The sequence below is a fragment of the Spinacia oleracea genome, chromosome 2 (genome assembly GCF_020520425.1).
Source record: "Spinacia oleracea cultivar Varoflay chromosome 2, BTI_SOV_V1, whole genome shotgun sequence".
In the NCBI taxonomy this organism is placed as follows: Eukaryota; Viridiplantae; Streptophyta; class Magnoliopsida; order Caryophyllales; family Amaranthaceae; genus Spinacia; species Spinacia oleracea.
The window spans coordinates 908,147-926,962 of NC_079488.1; the positions used below are offsets into that span (position 1 = coordinate 908,147).

The 18,816-nt window shown below is 33.2% G+C and overlaps 2 protein-coding genes across 2 annotated transcripts in view; one reads left to right on the forward strand and one right to left on the reverse strand.

Moving 5' to 3' along the window:
• The first annotated feature begins 2,849 nt into the window (after positions 1 to 2,849).
• LOC110777663 (beta-xylosidase/alpha-L-arabinofuranosidase 1) lies at positions 2,850 to 9,738 on the forward strand. Its single transcript, XM_021982253.2, has 6 exons — positions 2,850 to 3,950; positions 6,983 to 7,270; positions 7,661 to 7,830; positions 7,916 to 8,013; positions 8,163 to 8,924; positions 9,013 to 9,738. Exons 1-6 carry the CDS (start codon positions 3,474 to 3,476, stop codon positions 9,588 to 9,590), a joined length of 2,373 nt encoding a protein of 790 aa, XP_021837945.1. The 5' UTR covers positions 2,850 to 3,473; the 3' UTR covers positions 9,591 to 9,738.
• Positions 9,739 to 16,628: 6,890 nt separating this feature from the next.
• The window catches only part of LOC130466719 (uncharacterized), a 34,044-nt gene continuing 31,856 nt past the window's right edge, over positions 16,629 to 18,816 (reverse strand). Inside the window, exons 4-6 of the mRNA XM_056835330.1 lie at positions 18,312 to 18,510; positions 17,931 to 18,132; positions 16,629 to 17,846 (exon numbers count right to left, since the gene is read on the reverse strand). Coding sequence (XP_056691308.1) covers positions 16,629 to 17,846; positions 17,931 to 18,132; positions 18,312 to 18,510 — 1,619 coding nt within the window. The remainder of the gene's footprint in view (positions 17,847 to 17,930; positions 18,133 to 18,311; positions 18,511 to 18,816) is intronic.

Genomic DNA, 18,816 nt, shown 5'->3' on the forward strand with positions numbered 1-18,816 from the left:
CCAAACGCCTGCCACGAACGATTAGGAACAAACTCTGCAAATATAATATAGAACAAATAGTAAAAGACAATAATAAAAGACACAAGTGTTTATGAGGAAATTTATATTTCCTCCCCTCAAATATTATCGTATTATTAAGTTCCTGCAAAATAACACAATAATCCCTCAATTGATGATTCCTCTCACCAATGTATTTTCCGTCTTATTTTCTAGCTAGGCCTAAACCCCCTTTTATAGGCTAAACTAGAAACCCACGTCTAATAGAATTATACTTGTTCTCCAAGTCTAAATAATTATTCTAGAGATTGTTACATACCAAAATATATTTACTTTCCTAATTACAATTCTAATTAAACTAGGAAACAAGATATTAAATCAAACAAGTCCGTTTCCTATTTTTGTCAACTTAACTAAGTTGTGTTTATTTCCTAACTATGGTGAGTTATCTTGATATTGACGCGTAAACAGTAACCTTAATTATTTTTTTAGGGGAGAAAATCCATAATTGGTGATGTTGGTTAATTAATAATTAGGTAGCGAGTAGTATATAAGTTGGTGTATTTGGATTTGTATTATCATTGATCACTAAACTGTCCTATACTATATTACTATTATATTGGCTTAGCAAATGGCAAGAATAAAAATACAACACCCACCTTATTGAGTCATGTAGTCATGACTCATGTCTCTCTCCTTTCCACTTTTGTCTTTCTCCACTTGTTACGTAGTGTTTCAATTCAATTGCTTTGCTTAATCGACACATAAAGCAATAATTAGTCTCCTCACCTTTTTTTTATAATAAAATATACTAATTAATCTTGTTGTCTCTGATTAACCTTATCTGCATGCATGGCCTAAAGTTTCAAGGAAAAGGATGGATATTTCATATTTGGATGGGCTCTAAACTCTAATGATATGGCCCTTTCACTTTTATTTATTCTTCGTGTTCATTTTTCAAATTCTAATTAACAACTCATAATTTAAGACCAAGGTCATTCTCATGAGTTATGAGGTCTTTAAGTTTATACTTTAATGAACAATAATATATCACTGTAGTAATTATTTATTTAAAGACGAGTTTAATCTTTTAATCTGATGACACCTAAATTTAAAATTTAAAATGAACTTATCTTAAATTATTGTAATTGACAAAACCAATCTGATCGATGATTGACCTGATTTAAGATATTGATCAATTGAGTAGTATTGTAAAAAATAGTAACAAGGACAATGAGCACCGCCACAAAATAAAATGATCACGTGAGAGCAATTTGCATTTCAATTCACTGCAAAAGAAAACACACTCATTTTCTACGCTCTTTTTTATATAAGTATGATATGAAGTATATATAATATATGGTGGCATCCACCAAAAAAAAACCCAAAGATCCCATGCAAATTGCAAACCAAATTGTTTCCAATAAAAACAACAAGATGCAATGTGTTCACGGAGTTCTTTACAAACTTCCCTTTTTACTTATTTTGACCAATCACCATTATTTTGAATTTTGAATTTTGAATTTTGATGCAAGTATTCATAATTTCATAGCCTTACAAACTTTGTACGTACTTTACCTCTTTAATCTCATTTTCGCCTCATTTCCATTTCATCACGGGCTGCTACAAAACAACTTCTTTTTTTATTATTATTATTTTATAAATTAATATTCCTACTTAAGTCCATATCGCATGCATGTTTTACTTTACCTTATGTAACCTGCGTGTAGGGTTGAGTGGTTGAGTATTCCATTTTTTATATACTATTCATTGATTCTACCTTATGCATGATATAATCAACATCATTTTATTTCATTAATTATAGTTTCAGGTTTAGCTAATGTCATAGGGAATTTATATAGCACCCTCTAAAAATAAACAAAATGGAATAGCTTGATTACACAATAGGCCCGAATATAAATTATTTGGTTTCTTAAAAATACTAACGGTTTACTGGAGATTAATTATGTTAACCATTTCGTTTAGTTAAAAATAATAATTGGAATTCACAAGGTGGTAGAATAATGTTTTTAATCCACTTCATCTTCACTCTCACCTTTAACGTCGTGATATAGATAAATAAATAAATAAATAAATAATATTGAGATAATGAAGGTCCATTAGCTAATTTCACATTTCCCTTAAAAAAAAATACATGTTAATTTCACACCTACTATTCTACTAAAACAACAATAAAAAATACGGAGTAATAAAAATGCTATTAGAGTATAGCTAGCGGTGAACCCTTTAGTTGGGATCAAAAATCTTTTCTTACTAGTTAAAGCCTTCAAGGTATAAGTACTTTAGTTGCTTTCTAATACTCCCGCCGTACTTCGTCTCTTTTTGTTAGCCCCATATATTAAATGTTTTTTTTCCCTACAATGAGGAGCCTTTATTTTTAAACCCACTTTTAAGACTCAAACATCCAATGTATTAATGAAGGAATTTTTTTTATCCCGTAAAACATATAGGTAACATAATTTTTTATAACTTTCCTTTATAAAGGTAAATAATTTTTGATAACTCGCGCGTCCAACAGGAGACTCTTCTTTAGTAACACTTTCTTTTTCCTTTTAAACCCTTATTTGAGTCCCAATGGAGATGATTATACGTGCCCAAAAATGTGTAAACTAATTTGAAATGAAAAAAGCATTTTGTATATTAAGAAGATACGTATGAATTAGTGACATTTTTCTAACCAAAAAATGTATGTGAAGGTCTCAAGTTGTCACTCTTATTCAATGCTCTATTTGCAACCACCCATGAAAAAATCATTTCATCTTAAATGTCTATTAAAAGAAAATAATTAACATTTTGGAACTTTAGAAAAACTTTATTTGTTTCAAGTTTTAGACAACAAGAGTTTGTAATTTGGTGAAAACTTTTGTTTTTAAAAGAATTATTATTATCATTATTATTCGATAAACGTTCTACAAATTAATTACATTGAACTTTATAGGTCAAGTCTTTGCAACGATAAAGCTTTTTAGGATAATATTCTAATTCCATGATTAGCTTAGTGTTTAATACTAACTTAGTTTTTAAGCGTATTGATTTTGTGTTGCTTTAGACAAGCCAATATAGTTGTTGAATTTCTTGTTAGCACAACAAACATTAGCTTCCTTTATTTTTCATCAACCAAAATTCAATAATCATGAATCCGTGCTCATTTATTAACCTGATTTTTTCTATCTGAAATTAATTAAACATTATTAAAATCTATTTTCATCGTAAATTAAACTCAACTTTCAATTACTTACATAAAAATATGAAACAAGTGTAACTAAAGTGAAGAGAACAAGACATTAATTTGATCCTACGCTAAAAATCACATTATTTCCTTACCTTATCCACCAAAAAAACAAAAAAAAAAAATCTCATACTACGTAACATCCAACTATATATCCACTATAAATATAAGTAACCAACACCACTATAAGTCACAAGGCCCCATCTTAAATTCTTAACCCACCAAAATGATTTTTTCCTTGAAAGAAAATTCTTTAGCCCAAAAAATGGGCTCCCATAAAAACAGAGCAAAAACTTGCTCTGTTTCCCCTGTTTTGACCTTACACACCATTCTTTTAGTCACATTATACTCTTTAAGCAAAATTCAAGGGCAATCACCCCCTTTCGCCTGTGATACAGCGAGCAATGCTTCGTTGTCGAGTCTCGGGTTTTGCAATACGGAAACGGGTATGGAGGATAGGGTTGCAGATTTAGTCGGGCGGTTAACCCTACCGGAAAAAATCGGATACTTGATAAGTGGAGCAGCAAGTGTAAGTAGACTTGGTATACCAAAGTACGAATGGTGGTCCGAAGCATTACATGGAGTCTCTAATACGGGTCCGGGTACTCGTTTCTCTAATGTGGTTCCTGGTGCTACTAGTTTCCCTCAAGTTATTACAACTGCTGCATCATTCAATACTACACTCTTTGAAGCCATAGGAAAGGTACCATTTCTATCCTTTTTGTTAATTCAACTTTTATTATACGTACACGTAAATTATCCTATTAAAAACTAGTAACGTCATAACTAAATTCGGAGTAATATTTAAATGGTCCACAAAATAGTCTATATCCCAGATACTTGTCTTCCAAACCAACCATAAAAAAATGCATGTTGGATATTTGTTGCATGAAAGTAAAAAAGTTATGTAAATCTTGTTATGAGTAGATATATGGCACATTATTTATGATTGACCTTATAATAATAATAATAATAATAATAATAAAAATATGTTGGTTTAAGATCACATATTTCGCCCTTGTATCTCTTAGAGGGTGTAGAAAAGATAAAAATTGGGGCAACTTTTAGATTGTGTTACTTTATTTTAATGGAATATGATTTGCAATTGACTTTGTGAGATTCAATTTTCTCTACGACTTACATATTAGAAAAGAATAAAAATTGATCTTAACACACCATGCCAAATACGAAGTATCTTTTTCCGATAACAATTCCATGATAACTAGTATTATTTGCTAATGCACACAAGATTATAAAAAGGCTAATAGTTCGTCTTAAGTTGAAAAAAAGAAAAGTAAAAACAAGCTTCTCAAACTTTTGAAACCAAAATTCGCCTTAGTTAACAAGACTACAATACCCGGTATTTGGTGCAAAATTAGGCATTAGGAATTAATTATTAAAGTAGATAATGTTATCAAGAAAAATAAAATAATGGTGGCTAGGATTTGGTGCAAAATTTGTGTTTGCATCAATGTTTGTGTACAAATGAAAGAAAATGACATTTTATCTCTGAATCTTGTACATTCCTTTTCTTTTTTTTTTCATAGCCGTCCTACGTAAAAAAGAATAATATTTACTGTGATAATTGAGCATAACAACAAAATCAACAATCAAACATTAATCCTCATAATTCTGTATTGTGCATCCGTGAGGATCACTATTACTAGCAACTTGTTTTTTATTGGACAACTTCTGTAGTCGTCTGTCTTTGTCTTTGCTATTTTACCTTAAATAAAGGTCATTGAAATATTGAAATCATTTGCCAATTCTTTTTAAAGATCCTTTGACAAATAAATCTTATGTGAGACAGTCTAATCAAATATTATGATCACATATCTTATTCACATTATACCTTCAGCAACTTTGTTTTTTTGGTCTTAAGCAGTACTCCCTCCGTTTCATAATGTTCCTCACTTTTCCATTATACGCGGTCTCCAATACACTACTTTGACCGTTAATAATTTTAATTTCGTATTAGTAAAAATTATAAAAAATTTATATTTATAAAATTTATATTGAAAACGAATCAAATATATCCCACAAGTTAACATTTATGCTATTAATTACGGTCAAAATTTTTAAACTTTGACCATATAAATAGTAAACATGAGGAACATTATGGAATAAAAATATGTCAGATCGTTTTACACTAGAACCTACTGTATTTGGATAATGATTCGATTTGTTATAATTTAATAAGTTAAAAAGTTCCTTTGGCAGAAAAGTAGATACAACTGTGGTCCTCTAATGTTGAAAACTTGAAATTATCAGTCTAGTTAATTATATATAGTATATTTAGAAGATTCGTTTAAATACGTTAAATAATTATAGTGAAAAATATCTAAAAACAGAAGGAATGATTGTGGTCATTGCGTAGTTGTTAAGTGTGGTTGGTACACTAGCTGATCGAGCTGCTACGTTTAATTAAGCATTACCACAACTAACTTGTACACTAAATTCTAATCGTAACCAATAAATCTAGCTACTCTTTGTGTTCTTTGACTAAATATCTATACTATATATTAAAAGGCGTTTCTAAAGAAGTTTATGTGACACGTGACGCGCTGCTTATTAGTCTTTCACTCTATGCGATTTTCACATATATGAAAAAAATGTGAAATATAGTTTGTATAAGGTTTGAACCTCCAACCTTGTGTTTAAACAATAAAGTCTTTACCACTAAGACATGATATGTTTCATGTTATCATTGCAAAAATAATAATAAATAAATACAAATGTTATTAACGTAGTAACCCGAGGCATCGCCCGGCCCAACAACTAGTTACGTACTACTACTAGTTTATAATATTAATATATGTATCACCACGTATTATGTTGACTTTTCAGTTTCAATTTGGACCAAAAATGTAATACTTGTAAGCTAGATTAATTAGTAGGTAACGTTTTAAGAGTGATAAACAAGATAGGAAATTAAATGTCGAACATCTAAGCTACAACATTAATTATGCCATTACCTTATACAAAATTTATTGTTCACATTTTGACATCTTTGTCAAAATAGGCAATTTCTGTTGATTAAAATCGATTGTAATATATATCAATGTTCTTAATTACCCCTGCAGTTCTCCAAATGAGCAAATAAATAGACATTAGTAACACGAGACTTGTATAACCTGTTGAACCTATAAATCTATCACTTTAAGAAAAAACAACTTAAACACCTACAATTGAAAATTTATGAGTTTAGTTTTATAATTATAATAATGGTAATAGTTGATCCAAGAACGTCTAATACCAAAATCTTGGTATCTAAGAAAGCAAATCTAATCATAGTGGAGCTTTACTATGAGTGATGTATATATGTTAGTCTTCCTTAAGACACTAGCTACTAGTTTCAATGATATAAATAATGATTTCTTCACCTTAATCATATAAAATATAAAATATAAAATAAGATATAGTGTCAACATTTTGCTTTGTAATGTCTTCCACCAAAAACTATTCTATAACAAAAAGCTAAACCTTAGTACTAAAGTATTACAATTATATATTCCTAGCTTTCACTTGTATAAATAGATGTGTAACTTTAATAATAGCAAAAGAATATGGCAAAATGATGAAAAATCCAATAGAAAAAGGCTAAACCATGCATAGTACGTACTATATATTATTAGTTGCATAAATAGAAGAGTAACTTTAAATAATGGGTTGTTTGTTACTACAAGTTCATTAACAAGTTGACATAAAAATTTAAAATCCAATAATGTAATGCAGGTAGTATCAAGTGAAGCAAGAGCAATGTACAATGTAGGATTAGCTGGATTGACATATTGGTCACCAAATGTGAATATATTTAGGGACCCACGTTGGGGAAGAGGTCAAGAAACACCAGGAGAAGACCCACTTCTTTCAAGTAAATATGGTTCTAATTATGTTCAAGGTTTACAACAATCTGATGATTCTGATCCTAACAAGCTTAAGGTTGCTGCTTGTTGCAAACATTACACTGCTTATGATGTTGATAATTGGAAAGGCGTTGATCGTTATCGCTTCAATGCCGTGGTACGTAACTATTCTAACTCCGATCCTACTCTCTCTCTTTCTTTCTAAATAATATCATCATGTTGATAATATTATTGAAAATGTAGTGTTGGTCCTATCTTAATTAATTAATTATCACTTTTTCAACATTATATTGATTGGTTGAATATTGGAAGTCCTACCTCATAAGTCATAATTTAAGACAACAGCCCATAATTTAGTTGGATTGTACTAAATGCATCTACATTTCAAGCTAGGGAAAAGCATAAGTCATACTCATAACTCATAACTAAGTGTCTTGAATATCCACTTGCTTTGAATCACATGCATGGGATAACAAATTTGTATAACTATTCAGTTGATAATACTACTAACTAACATGAATATGTATGTATATATATGGTCTGATAGGTGTCACAACAAGATTTGGATGATACATTTCAACCTCCTTTTAAAAGTTGTGTTGTAGATGGGAATGTTGCTAGTGTTATGTGTTCCTACAACCAAGTTAATGGCAAACCTACTTGTGCTGATTCTCATCTTCTTTCTGGAGTTATTAGAGGAGATTGGAACTTAAATGGGTAACTTTCTCATTACCAAATTTACTTACCCTGTAAATACATTTTTACATTTATTAATTTTGATTTTGTGCCACCAATTTTGCAGCTACATTGTTACAGATTGTGATTCAATAGATGTCTTGTACAATTCTCAACACTACACCAAAACCCCTGAAGAAGCTGTAGCTCAGTCAATTTTAGCAGGTAAATTGAACATCAACATCATATTTTAGGTTTCAGAGAACTACTAACTTCTAAGTTCTAATTAAGAAGCTAATTAAGAAGCTAATTAAGAAGCTAATTAAGAAGCTAATTAACTAACTAACCAACTATATATATATTGTAATAAACAGGGGTGAACCTTGATTGCGGATACTTCCTTTCGAAGCACACTCAAGGTGCAGTAGACAAAGGACTACTTAAAGAATCAGATATCAATAAAGCTATCTCTTACAATTTCGCAACATTAATGAGGCTCGGTTTCTTCGATGGTAATCCCTCCAAGAAACTTTACGGAGATCTTGGTCCAAAAGACGTGTGCACACCTCAACACCAGGAGCTAGCTCGTGATGCTGCAAGACAAGGCATTGTTCTTCTACAAAACACTGCAAAAACATTACCATTTACTGCTTCAAATATCAAGTCAGTTGCTGTAATTGGACCTAATGCTAATGTTACCAAAACAATGATTGGAAATTATGAAGGAATTCCATGCAAATACACAACCCCTTTACAAGGCCTTGCTTCATACACTTCAACAACTTACCAACCTGGTTGCTCTAATGTAGCATGTGTTACAGCTCAACTTGATGAAGCAAAACAGATAGCTTCAACTTCAGATGCCACTGTTTTGATTATGGGTGCTGATCAGTCTATTGAAGCAGAGAGTCGAGACAGAGTTGATTTGTACCTTCCTGGACAGCAACAACTACTCGTTACAGCAGTTGCAAATGTTTCCAAGGGACCTGTGATTCTGGTTATAATGTCTGGTGGTGGTATGGACATTACTTTTGCCAAGAACAATGACAAAATCAAGAGTATTTTGTGGGTTGGTTATCCGGGTCAAGCTGGTGGTGCTGCTCTTGCTGATATCATTTTTGGTGCTTACAATCCTTGTAAGTCCCCTATAAATTTCATTTATTTACAACTAAAAAACATGAATAATCAAACATTGACATATAATATTAATGTCTGTATGTGCAGGTGGAAGACTACCAATGACATGGTATCCACAATCCTACGCAGACAAAGTACCAATGACAAACATGAACATGAGAGCAGACCCTGCAACAGGATACCCAGGAAGAAGCTACAGGTTTTACAACGGAGAAACAGTATACAGTTTTGGTGATGGATTAAGTTATTCAGACTTCACCCATCACCTGGTAAAAGCACCCACAGAAGTATCAATCCCCTTGCAGGAAGAACATGAATGTCGTCATTCTTCTTCAAACTGCAAGTCAATTGATGCTGTTGGAGAGCATTGTGAGAACTTAGGATTCGATTTACACCTGAAAGTGAGGAATAATGGGAGTATGGGAGGAAGGCATACAGTGTTCTTGTTCACATCACCACCATCAGTTCATAATTCACCAAGGAAACAGTTGATAGAGTTTGAGAAGGTATATTTGCATGGGAATACTCAAGGTATGGTTGTGTTTAAGGTGGATGCATGTAAACATTTGAGTGTGGTTGATGAGGTTGGAAATCGTAAAGTTGCTTTGGGAGTTCATCAACTACATATTGGCAACTTGAATTACTCATTCAATGTCAGGATCTGATTATTAAGCTAAGCTAAGCTAAGCTAAGCTAGTTAGTAGACTTGATTGCTTTTCAATTGAACTTATCCAAGGAGTCGTAAGATTCCTCACATTGTCACATTGATCAATGAATTCTATATTCATGTTCCATCATTTTTAAATACTTATCTTTTGCTTTGCAAAAATAATCTATTTAAGTTCTACACCCGGAAAACTAATATGCATTGTATTCATTAATTTATCACTATAAATAATAAATTGCTTGACAATTAATGTAAATAATAAACCTACAAAGAAACCAATCAAATAACTCATCAACTGAATATGTCCCCATCTAAAATTGACTAAGAGGACAGTTTTGGATTAAGCAAAGGTATTAAATTTCAAAGGGCGATGATAAAGGTCGCAAGTTGCGACAACATTTAGTTGTCGCAATCTCACGTGTCGAAATTTAATTGGTACATATAGGCGCCACGTATGCTATGAGTCATCATAATATTTTTACTATCAATGCAAAAATTTTACTATGAAAACATGTAAATAAGGTAATTGATATAAAGAAAGAAACAAATTAGAATTTTAAGATTTTCCTACCTTTATTTTAAACATGTATAGTAGAATATATAAGTTAAATATTTTAGATTCCAATTTAAATCATGACACATAAACATGCCATGTTATCATTGTGACACGGCTTAAAGGTCGCATGTTGCGACCTTTATCATTTTCGAATTTGAAATTTCACAAAAATCTGCTTAAACCTTAGCTCAACATATAAGCAGAGGTTCTTACTCTTCCAAAAATGTTGCCAAATTATAGAAAATATCGAGCTTGGAAAAAATAGCCACTCAAATATAGAGTAAATACATACTGGCAACACTGATGTTGTAAGGAGTACAACCAAACTAAGAACAACTAAGTCGAGATGTAGCAGGGTCACCATTTCACCAAGGAAGAAGAAGACTACACATACAAATACTAAACTCAATACGGAGTACTCCGTAATTAATGTAGGGCAATGTAGCTTTATCTTCAAAATGTTCAACGCGCGGATGGTGCAGGCGCGTGCACCTAGATCTAGGTGCACCTGCACCAAAACGCAGAAAAATAAGAACAAAACGCAAAAACATAAAAAAGCAACAAAAAAACATAAAAGAACACAAAAACATAAAAGAAAGAACATCAAGAATTAAACCAAAAGAACAATAAGTAAAACAGGAAAGAACAATAACATTGAAAACCAAAAAAGGTTAAAACAACAAAAGAATGATTTCTCTGTCCTAATAAACTATAAAAAGAATATGAAAAAACACGTAAAAGAACATAAAACACTAAAAAGAAAGAACATCAGCAATTAAACGAAAAGAACAAAAAGAAAAGAACAATCATATTAAAAACCAAAAAGATTAAAACACGTAAAAGAACATAATACACTAAAATGAGAGAAGATCAGAAAGTAAAGGAAAAGAACAAAAAGAAAAAAAGAAAAACACAAACATATTAAAAACCAAAAAGGTTAAAACAAGGAAAGAACGATTTCTCTGCACTTTTAAAAAGAACATGACAAATGTTACACCAGACGCACAAAAAAAAGAAAAGAACCAACGAAAAGAACAACAAAAACGTTAAAAAAGGGAAAAAACCGCCAAACAGAAGTTTTTTATTGAAATAATGAACGTGACAAGAAAAAAACCGCAAAACAGAAGTTTTCCTATGAAAACATAAAACGTGGCAGGTAATTGCTCTCTCCTCAAAATCTTTTAATAAAAAAAAAATTAAATAAGTTACTTGTCTTTCATTTTGTATTTTAAAAAACTTAAAAATAGATTACTGTTTAAAATAAAAAAATTTAAAAATATAATTTAAGTAAAAAACAGTAATAAAAAACAAATTTAAAAATACTAACAACAGATAATAAAAAGAACACAAAGGAGACTCAAACGAACATCATTTTCTTTACTTATCAGCCAAAAGAACAAAAAAGCGGACGAAAAGAACAAAAAAAAAAAAAAGGAAGTTTAAATTTGAAAATACTGTAGCAGTTATTTTCTCTCTCTTCAATTTATCATATATATATACATCATTGAATGCGACATTTATTTTCACTTTCACACTCAACCTACATGCAAAACCTCCACTCACCAACAATAAAAAAAACTCTGCAAAACCTTTCAAATTCTTGCAAATCCGAACAAATAATTTGCAATTCTACTATTTTCACTCTAAAAACTTCCCCAATTTGTTTTTTGGAAGTGATAATCTGGTTACAAAAACTTGAACCCTAACAATTGGAAATGGGAAAATCGAAAAAAGGAGAAGTAGTTGATGCGACATGTTCTATTGAGTAAGAATTCAACTTCATTTTTCTTTTTTTTTCTTGAATTTCAGTTTGATTTTAATTTTCAGAGAATTTTCCATGAATTTTAATTTTCTATAAAATTTCATTTGAAGGGATGATGTTCCTTTGACAACGACTTTATTGAACTTAAGAAACAAAAAGAAGAAAGAGAAAGAAATTACACCAACAATTGATGCGGATTTGTTGGAAGATATCAACAAAGAAGTTTCAGAAACGGTAGAAGAAGAAGAGAGCGAGTAAGTGGATTATTCATTTTTAAACAGAAACCTAGGTTCATTTACACCTTCTGTTTGTTCTTTTTGTTTTCCTTAATGTTCTAATTACAATAACGAAACCAAATACATTTTTTGACGAATTTAAAAGTAGATCTACATTTATGTTTTTTTTAAATGTATTTTAAGTCACTGAATCATACACTTAGAAGAACAATGGTATAGAGTTAAAAGAGCAACGAATGTTAACTCAAAAGAACAGTGGCTATTTAAATTAAAAAAGTAGATCTATGTTCTTTTATTTATTTAGTGTCTGTTCTTTATTAGCCCTACTGTTTGACGAACATATAAGCGTACCTTGATTTTGTGATGTTAAGCGTACACAGATATATGTTCTTTTATTTATTTACTGTCTGTTCTTTTTATTAGCCCTACTATTTGACGAACAATTCGCCCAGGTTAAAAGAACAACATATAGACTAAAAAGAACAGTACAATTTTGACGAACTTAAACCTAGATGTATAATTTTGTTCTTATCTATTGAATTTGATCTATGTTCTTTTTTATCTATGTTCTTATCTATAAAAACTTAAAAGAACCAACTGTGCAAGTTTAAAGAACAAACAATGTAGACTCAAAAGAACAACCAATGTACACTCAAAAGAACAGTACAATATTAATGTAGGCTTAAAAAGAACTATGCATCTAGAGGAAAAGAACAGTCCATGTCTACTTAAAAGATTACTTGGCATTAAAAGAACAATCAATGAAAATTTAAAAGAACAATGTGCTTAGATTTGATGAGATGGTGTTCTTTTTACTTGTTCTTAAATGTATTTTAAAAAATAAAGAACAATCAATCACGGATGAAAGAACAAACCATCTACATTTAAAAGACAAACCTAAAACTGTTGGCACACAGTAAAAGAACACTTAATAAAAAGAACATAAGAAAAGGAACATATAAGCATACCTTGATCAACAGTTGAACAACATTTATCAACAACATCAACATAAATCCTCAGCAAATGATCACAATCCTCTTGAATTTCATTATCTCCTTCAATTTTCTTTCTACGAAAATTAGCAAATTGTATTTTTTCATCTCCTGAGAATTAGTATTCTGATTAATTCACTAATTCTCAAAAAAACAAGAACAATAATGCGAAAAGTTGGAGAGAGAAGAAAGTAGAAATCGCATTTAACTCTTTCTCTCTCTTAAATTCTCTCTTCTGTTGAGAGAAAATAAAACCTCTCATTTTTCTCTCTCTAAAGTGTGTTGCTAAAATTATGAAATGATGAATGAATGAGAATATGGAGGACAAACATTATTTATGAACGATTTCCCTAGAAATAGCTAAAATGAAAACTAATTCCCAATTTGCATTGCTATAAAAACTATTTCCCATGATACCGTCCACGTAGGATTGGGTACCAGCTTCGTTATTTTTTTTTTTAATTCAGCATAAACCGCCAACTGTATTAGCGTTTTAATGAAATAAACCGCTATCAATGTTTGTGGTTTAATATAAAGAACCACTACCACCAGTAGCGGTTCTTTACGTTAAACCGCTACCGCTATAAGCGGTTCATTTTATTACACATTTCCCGCGCATTCTGTTTCTCTTATAAACAACACAAATTTATTGTTTGGGTGTAAAAACAACCTTCCCGTATACCTGTAAGAAAGCAAAAGAAAAATAAAATCCAAATGCACATTTCACATATTCTGCACAAATGCTCCAAAAGAATACACCAAGTGTTATTACTCAAAAAAATCTCCACCAGAAGCGTTTTCTCCAACTTGAATTAAGGACACATAACTACATCAATGTAATTAATGTTTACAAAATATTTACTTCTAAATGTCTATATAACAACTAAGAAATATGTTGTTTCTTCGAATGTTGAGTCGATCTCAAATCAGATTCATCCACCTCTTCAATGGAGTCCAAAATAGAAGTGCGCGGGCGTCTACGGTATGTGACTTGCAGTGGGGGAGATGCTAATGGTGGAGAACTAAAGGGTGATGAATGGATAGGAGCAACAAGTGGTGACATACGAGGAGGAACTAAAGGAGAATGAGTAGTAGTAGTAGTAGTAAGAGATTGATCAAGAGGAGGAGAAGGTGGAGGTACGTGGTGTTGGTGGACGAAGAGGAGGAGGTGAAGGTGGTGGGAAAAGAGGAGGGGGAGAAGGTGGAGGTGGTGGTGGTGGGCAAAGAGGAGGAGGTGTTGGCGGGCGAGGAGGAGGAGCAAAAGGAGGAGGTAGTGGCGGGCGGGGGGCACGAGGTATTATGAAATTATGTGATAAAGTGGGGGAGCTATGTGCATTACCATGAAAATCAGGGGTAGGAGATGACGACGTATGAGTTGGGATACCTAGATCTTGTAGCATGTGTTCCTTGTCAACCTCGTGTAAGGCGTCGGTGCAAGAATTTGCTAAGCTTTGTAAGGTATGCAATGCCAACACTGACGCTGTTGAAGGGGGCAAATCAGATGTAGACTCTACGGCTCGAGTGCATTTCTTCACCACATCAGCTAGTACCTGAGACTATATAAATAATAAAAGTTAATTTTTCAAGTTCTTACAATGTGAGATAAAAATACCAAAATTTAGTTTTTCAAATTTATACTTTGTTTAAGTCTTACCAGTAGAGGCAGGTTGGTATTGAGTTGAACGACGCTCTTGAGTAGGCGGTGTGATAATAAGCCTTGTGATCTTCCGATACCAAGACATATAGGCATCCAGAGATGCTGTTTGACCCCTAGTGACAATGCCACCTACAACTCTATCTTCACGCTTATTCCACTCTTCTAAATAGATAGCATGAAGTCTTACATAATTCTTGTTTTTTGTTCCTCGACGATCAATACGGTGAAGTGATCTACTCGTGTCACAAGGAAGAGGGATAATCTGCTCGTACCCGAATTGGCGCATCACTCAACCAGGACAGTGATACTCAACAATGTGAAAGCAAATCAACGGAGAGTAAGTACGCCAAATATGTCTATCATCTCGACATATGTCCGGAAGTAAAGAAAGGATATCCTCCGTATATGGCTGCCATGTCATCTATTAAGAATTAAATACAAAGTCGCTAAAGTCAGATCAGATGGTTATGAAATTAAAGTTACATCTTGTTTACTTATTTTCACTAATCTAGATTTGTTCAAAGTTACATTCTGCTAATTGTTAACAAGCAAAAAGAACTTGATTTTAGCTCCTTAGTAATCCAGAAACATCATTACAATCCCAAAGTTGAACCAAACAATAAATCTCAAAGTTGACCAAAAACATAACCACAAACATTTGTAGTGAGAAGTTATTACCTGTTTATCACTCTGGTGATCCAATGCATCTCGATAATAAGAAAGGCCACCAAAAGCTGTGTCTACATGTGAGAAGTAAACACGTAGCCAACTGAAATAAAAGGTCTTATTTCAGATCATGTAATATTTTTGTTGGAAAATTTTAGAGAAGATAAAAAGAGGCAAGTAACTACGCGCACGCTAAAGGATCAAGGCCCTGCTCATGTTGAGAACAAAGTACACTCTGGCTATCAGGTTCCCCCTCCGAAGGATCCATGGGCTGCCGAAGTCGAGAGATGGTAGGTACACCGATGTGAATATGCTCCCACGACCATAACTGGAGAAGTAAAACAAGTCCTCCTATCTGCTTTGTTCCACGTCTTGATGCACGACATAATTCCCGATACAAAAAAGCAAGAGTGGCGCTCCCCCAACTATATGTTCCAGCTTTCTCAAGATCTCTAAGTAATGGTAAGTACAGAAGTTGTACTGAATCGCCACTCTTATCAGCGAACAAAACAGAATCCATGATCATAAGTATATAAGCTCTCGTGAATCTTTGAACAGTCAGATCATCAGCATCTGGAGATAAGTGCGAGAAGTTTCTCCTCAACCAAGACAATGTAAGACCTGAACCAACCAATACTGGTTTTTGAGTTTCTTCATCAACTTCCGGCTTCACTCCTAACAATTCCTCTACTAAACCAGATCACTCATAAGCAGTAGAACCTATGACGGCATCGCCATGCACCCGTAATAGTTGCCTCACCAACCACCAAATGAAACGTATGTGTCTCTTGCCTCCACCTCTCAACCAAAGCAGTAATGAGAGCACGATCAATACCAACAGAACATCTTAATCTATGTACTCCGTAGAACCCTGCTTGTCTAACATAATGTAGCATCCGATCATCTACTACCCAATCTCTAGACAAGGAAAATAAATGCTCCCTACATGACAATACCTTATCCGCTCCTACTCCCTTCCAAAAATCCTCACTCCTATGCTCCTCTTGAAGATTAAGAACCGATGGAACTGGGTCCAGATTGACCATTGGACCTGAAATTCAAGTTTAAATTAAAAACAAGTGAGCACGTGAGTACAAAACATTCAAGTGCGATTAAGTAATAACATAGAAATAATAGTATGAAAACATTAGAAGAAATTAAAAAAAATTACCCTGAAGTTTGACCATTATTCCTATAACCACAAGTTTTTTTATTATGCCCTCTTTTACGACATATGTTGCACATTTTTTTTCCTCGTGTGTTCTGGTCCATCTCATTTCGAAACCTACTAGAAGGGGTGCGTCCAGGTTTCCTCTTTTGAGAAGGAGGAGCAACAATTTTAGGCCCTGAATATGCAGACCATCTAGAAACGTCCCCTACAGGCTTGAAGCTTTTCACATAAGTAAGCCTATATTCTGATGTTTTAAAGAAAGGGTCTACATACTCAGCATGTGACAAGCTTCGATAACGACAAACAGCCAAGACATGAGAACATGGCAATTTATAGATTTTCAGTTTTTCACAAGTGCAAGTTTTTCTAGAAAGATTGACAGTATGCACATTACCCCCTTTTCCAGAAGGGCGACTTCCACGACCAGTTGTAACCTCAAACAAACCTTGTTCATTATTGAAAGATACAACTTTATGAGCTGTTGATTTCTTCACGTTATCTTCAATTACTTTTAATGCCTTTTCGCTGTACTCATAACCTTTATCTAATCTTCTCTTACCCCAGCCACGCCTAGTGACAAAGTAGGAATTAACTCTATAGAATGTCATTTTAACTAGAGCAGTAATAGGTAAAAAACGAGCTCCTTTCAACACACCGTTGAAGCATTCTGACATATTTGTGGTTCGTATACCATATCTGAACCCACCATCATGATAAATTGACCACTTATGCAATGGTTTATCTTTGACTAACCATTCACGAGCTTCGAATTTCAATTCACCAATTCTATCGAAGTATTTAATAAACTTTTCCTTTTGACGTGAATCGGCAGCTCGACCAAATAAGTTTTTCAAGTGAGCATTTTTGAATTCAGAATTGAAATTTGAGGCAAGATGACGAATATAAAACCTGTGGTGGGCATGCGGCTCCTCCCATCCACTACCTACTTCGGCCATTGTTTTCAAAATCGAAGCATGTCTATCTGAAATAACACAAAGGCCTTCTCTTTGAGTAACCGAACGTCTTATGCAGAACATGAACCATTCCCAAGCCTCACCTGTCTCTCCTTCAACAATAGCAAATGCTAAAGGAAATAACTGAAAATTCGCATCAGTGGCCATGGCAATTAGAAGTGTGCCCCTATATTTGCCATAAAGATGAGTTCCATCAATAGTAATAAGAGGACGACAATGTTTAAAACCATCAATTGATGGCTTAAAAGCCCAAAAAACTCTCTTAAACACCAAAACTTAAGGATCTAGAGTAGATTCAGTACACCAATGAACTACAGTACCCACATTTGACTCACTCAATGCTTGCATATATTTGGGCAACTCTTCATATGACTTCTCCCAATCTCCAAAAATACTAGTGATCGCCTTCTCTTTAGCTAACCAAGAACTCTTGTATGTGATGGTATACTCAAAGCGATCTTTAATAACTTGCACTATAGCACAAACTTTTAAAGACGGGACGGCTCGTATGAGATCAAGTATAACACTGCACACAAAGTCAGAAGACAGAAGAGGGTGGTCAACGTTGTTAATTTCAGCTACACAAGTGTTTGCGTGAGGTCCTCCATAATTACAATTCTAAATGTGGGAAGTGCAGGTAATTTGATTGCACGCAACCTCCAAGGACATTTGCACTGTTGTTTTCTTATGCACTCAATGACGTACTTTTGTGGCTCCACCTCCTTGACTCGAAAAGTTTGATTTTTGGATATAGAGTATAGTTTCACTACATCTTTTAACTGCTGCAAAGAATCAAACTCTTGACCAATTTCAAACTCACCCTCAAGAGTAAATGTGTTGTTCCCAGACCAAGTTCTCCAAGAATCAAGAACTTTTGGGTCTACCTCAGGAACATTGTTGAAGTCTAGTATCGGTGCACTTGCTTTAATATTTCTATCATTAGCTTCTCTTACTTCTTCATCTTAACCCTCGTCACTATCTAGCAAAACATGATCATGTTAGGTTATGATACATATGACAATACATAAATCATGTAGAAAAACCATAAAGCCAGGAAAGCATATTATTTACACATAATCATTTAGCATAGTATAGATGCATACACTTTGTAGCGTGCCTTCCCTAGCTGCGCCCGAATCGAACAAGAACAAGTCTTTAGGACTCCAAGTGTCGTCCCTCCGTAGATAGTCAACAGTACGTCCGGATCCGC

Excerpts from the sequence above, each read along its gene's own strand:
- LOC110777663 (XM_021982253.2), top strand. The coding sequence starts at position 3,474 with ATGATTTTTTCCTTGAAAGAAAATTCTTTAGCCCAAAAAATGGGCTCC. Across the intron at positions 3,951-6,982 it reads TCTTTGAAGCCATAGGAAAG|GTAGTATCAAGTGAAGCAAG; the intron begins GTACCATTTCTA and ends AATGTAATGCAG. Across the intron at positions 7,271-7,660 it reads GTTATCGCTTCAATGCCGTG|GTGTCACAACAAGATTTGGA; the intron begins GTACGTAACTAT and ends ATGGTCTGATAG.